Raw genomic sequence first — 3,107 nt, 5'->3', positions numbered from 1 at the left:
TTCACATTCCAGAATGGTTATTCACATTCCAGACTGGAATACCATTCAGTGTGCCGGAATACCGAATTTCGATGTACAATAATGTAAGACACTAACTAAACTAGTTTTTTTTGGGTTAGTCCCCACACTAAATAACATTTCTACAACACTGTCCGACAAACATGTTTTTCGTGTTCCAGAGTAACTATTTTACACCAATAATCATAAAATTAAACAACTACAAGTGAAGGAGTCAAGAACTGACACGTAACTCTTCAAATTTATCAGAATTGTATGCCATATCTTCTTTGCCTTTTTAGTCTGATAAATATTTCGACATATGATTTTGTACAAATCTGTCCGGAACGTGTCGGAATAGATAACGGGCATTCCGAAATGTGTTGGAATGGTCCTGCGGGGCAGATCACTGGAGTCCAAAATGATCTTCGGAATAGGTGATTCCAGGATCGACGATCGAGACTAATGCACATTACACCCCTTACTTATTCATAAGTAGTTTTGCATATAAATGGGCCATAATTGTTTACTCTTAAGTATTTTTTCATTTAAATGGGTCAGGGTACTCGCCAACCCAATTGAATAGCCCATATCTTACTTGACTACTAACTACTCAGAAGTCAGACCTCGGTGGCTGCTTCCTCTCTCAACCCTAAATCTTCGTATCTTCTACGTCCTGCGACCACGAAAGAGACATAGCGATGTCAATGGAGAATCCTCCAGGGAAACAAGGAGTTGAATCACTATCTCTTACTGCAGGGGATGAATCCTCCTCTTTGAATCCGTTGAATTGTACCACACAGTAAGTTTCATCTCTAATCTACCCACGTAGGGTGTTTTTTTTGGCTATACATTGAGATTTTCAAATGTGTTTGAACTTAATTTGATTGGATTGCGACTAAATTGGACCCCTGTATCATTTTTCCATGAGCGTACCAGTAATCATTAATTTGTTTTATAGAATCAACTTCATTTTTGTAACTTGATGAAGATGTACTTGCTTCTATTCTCTCCTCCCATTTCTAAGTTATTAAACAAAAAATTCGGTGGTGTTTAGGATGAGTGTTGAAGAAAAATTCAGGATTGTGAGGAGTATTGGAGAAGAATGCATCCAGGAGGAAGAACTGTTGAATCTTCTTACCAAAAAGCCCCAACCCATCTGCTATGATGGGTTTGAACCCTCTGGCCGAATGCATATTGCTCAGGTATGTATGTGGATTTAACTATCATCTAAAGAAGGTTTAAATTTCAATATTGGGTGTTTCTTGCTGTATAGGGTGTTATGAAGACGATCAATGTTAATAAACTGACTTCAGCTGGTTGCAAAGTAAAGATTTGGATAGCAGATTGGTTTGCTCAATTGAACAACAAAATGGGTGGAGATTTAAACAAAATCCAAACTGTTGGACACTACTTAATTGAAATCTGGAAAGCTGCAGGCATGAATTTGGAAGATGGTAAAGTAGAGTTTATTTGGTCTTCTGAAGAAATTAATTCAAGGGCACATGAATACTGGCCATTAGTCATGGATATTGCTAGAAGAAACAAACTTCCTAGAATAATGAGGTAGTTATAAATAAATTAATTTGTTAATTTTTATAGTAATATCCTAATTTTATTAATCTTGTTATCTTAATTGTACTTTTAGGTGTTGTCAGATTATGGGTCGAAGTGAGCAGGATGAACTGACTGCAGCCCAAATCTTCTACCCATGCATGCAATGTGCTGATATTTTTTTCCTCAAGGTTCTTGTTTAAATCTTTTTGCAAGGGTAAAATAGTCATTTTATAGTTTATGATTTTATTTAGTTATTAAAGAAACAAATTTGGTCATTTGAATAGGCTGATATCTGTCAATTAGGCATGGATCAAAGAAAAGTTAATGTTCTTGCAAGGGAGTACTGTGATGACATCAAAAGAAAAAACAAGCCTATCATATTATCTCATCGTAAGGGCAATTTTGTAAACTTGCTTTTATTTCCAATTTTACCATTTTTACTTGAAATATCAAAATGGTTGTTGTTTATTATGTAGATATGCTTCCGGGTTTGTTACAAGGACAAGAAAAGATGTCAAAATCTGATTCTTCTTCTGCTGTTTTTATGGAGGATGAAGAGGTAAAAATTTTTCAATTTTGGGAGTAAAATATAAATAATATGAAGTTGTAATTAATTTGTATGAATGATGAATTTGATAGGCTGAGGTTAATTTAAAGATAAAGAAAGCATATTGTCCACCCAATATTGTTGATGGGAATCCATGTCTTGAGTACATTAAATACATTGTATTCCCTTGGTTTAATGAGTTCAAAGTTGAAAGGAAAGAGGAAAATGGAGGCGAAAAGTGAGTTTTAAAATAAAAATAAAAATAAAAATAAAAAACCTTTTTTCTTTTAAATTTTATTAACATTTTTCTTGAATGTCAGGGTTTTTACCAGTTATGATGAATTAATTGATGCTTATGCAAAAGGGGAGTTGCATCCTGCTGATTTGAAACCTGCACTATCCAAATCTTTGAATAAGATATTGCAGGTATAAAATAATAAAATATGCATATTTGGTATTTTTATTTTAATATTTTTTTTTGTTGTATGTGTGTTGTAGCCTGTGCGTGACCATTTCAAGAATGATGAGAAGGCCAAGGCTTTACTGAAGAGGGTTAAGGTATGGTTTGTTCCCATGCTAAAATTTATAATGCATAAAGTATTCTAATTGGCTTAAATTAAAAAAAATAAGTTGTTAATATAGTATTAATAATCTTTGTGGTTTAATGTAGGCTTTCAAAGTTACAAGATGATGGAAGTCTTTTAGTGAGTGGATGAGAAGATGGGAGTTTAGTCATATTAAACAAATTGTTCAAATTTTCTTCACATTATATTTTATATTTTGCATCAACTGCTTTCATTACTTTTTGGAATAGTAACACTTGAAACACAACCTTTTGGAATACTAACACTTTAAACACAGATTGGTTTTAATTATTTTGGAAGAATAACAACATACTCTCTTACTGCATAAGAAAATAATTATTTTGGAAGAAATAATATTCTTAGGTATATTTGTTTGTATTTTTGATTATATAAACTAGTATACGACTAATACAACTGTTTTT

General features: G+C 32.9%; 1 protein-coding gene across 1 annotated transcript; it reads left to right on the top strand.

Moving 5' to 3' along the window:
• Positions 1-610: 610 nt before the first annotated feature.
• LOC145167483 (tyrosine--tRNA ligase 1, cytoplasmic-like) lies at positions 611-2,902 on the top strand. Its single transcript, XM_079086695.1, has 10 exons — positions 611-799; positions 1,055-1,202; positions 1,274-1,563; positions 1,646-1,742; positions 1,839-1,944; positions 2,031-2,113; positions 2,194-2,339; positions 2,422-2,527; positions 2,600-2,659; positions 2,772-2,902. The coding sequence occupies exons 1-10, from the start codon at positions 699-701 to the stop codon at positions 2,790-2,792; spliced, it is 1,158 nt and encodes a 385-aa protein (XP_078942821.1). The 5' UTR covers positions 611-698; the 3' UTR covers positions 2,793-2,902.
• Positions 2,903-3,107: the final 205 nt, after the last annotated feature.

The sequence above is a fragment of the Lactuca virosa genome, chromosome 3 (assembly GCF_052849685.1).
Source record: "Lactuca virosa cultivar CGN04683 chromosome 3, Lactuca_virosa_CGN04683_v6, whole genome shotgun sequence".
NCBI classification, from domain to species: Eukaryota; Viridiplantae; Streptophyta; class Magnoliopsida; order Asterales; family Asteraceae; genus Lactuca; species Lactuca virosa.
This window is presented reverse-complemented; position numbering and strand designations above follow the sequence as displayed.

What these genes read in the sequence shown, in the direction of transcription:
- LOC145167483 (XM_079086695.1), top strand. Translation starts at nt 699, where the DNA reads ATGTCAATGGAGAATCCTCCAGGGAAACAAGGAGTTGAATCACTATCT. An exon ending in CCGTTGAATTGTACCACACA is followed by an intron (nt 800 to 1,054) that starts GTAAGTTTCATC and finishes GGTGGTGTTTAG; the next exon opens with GATGAGTGTTGAAGAAAAAT. An exon ending in GCCGAATGCATATTGCTCAG is followed by an intron (nt 1,203 to 1,273) that starts GTATGTATGTGG and finishes CTTGCTGTATAG; the next exon opens with GGTGTTATGAAGACGATCAA.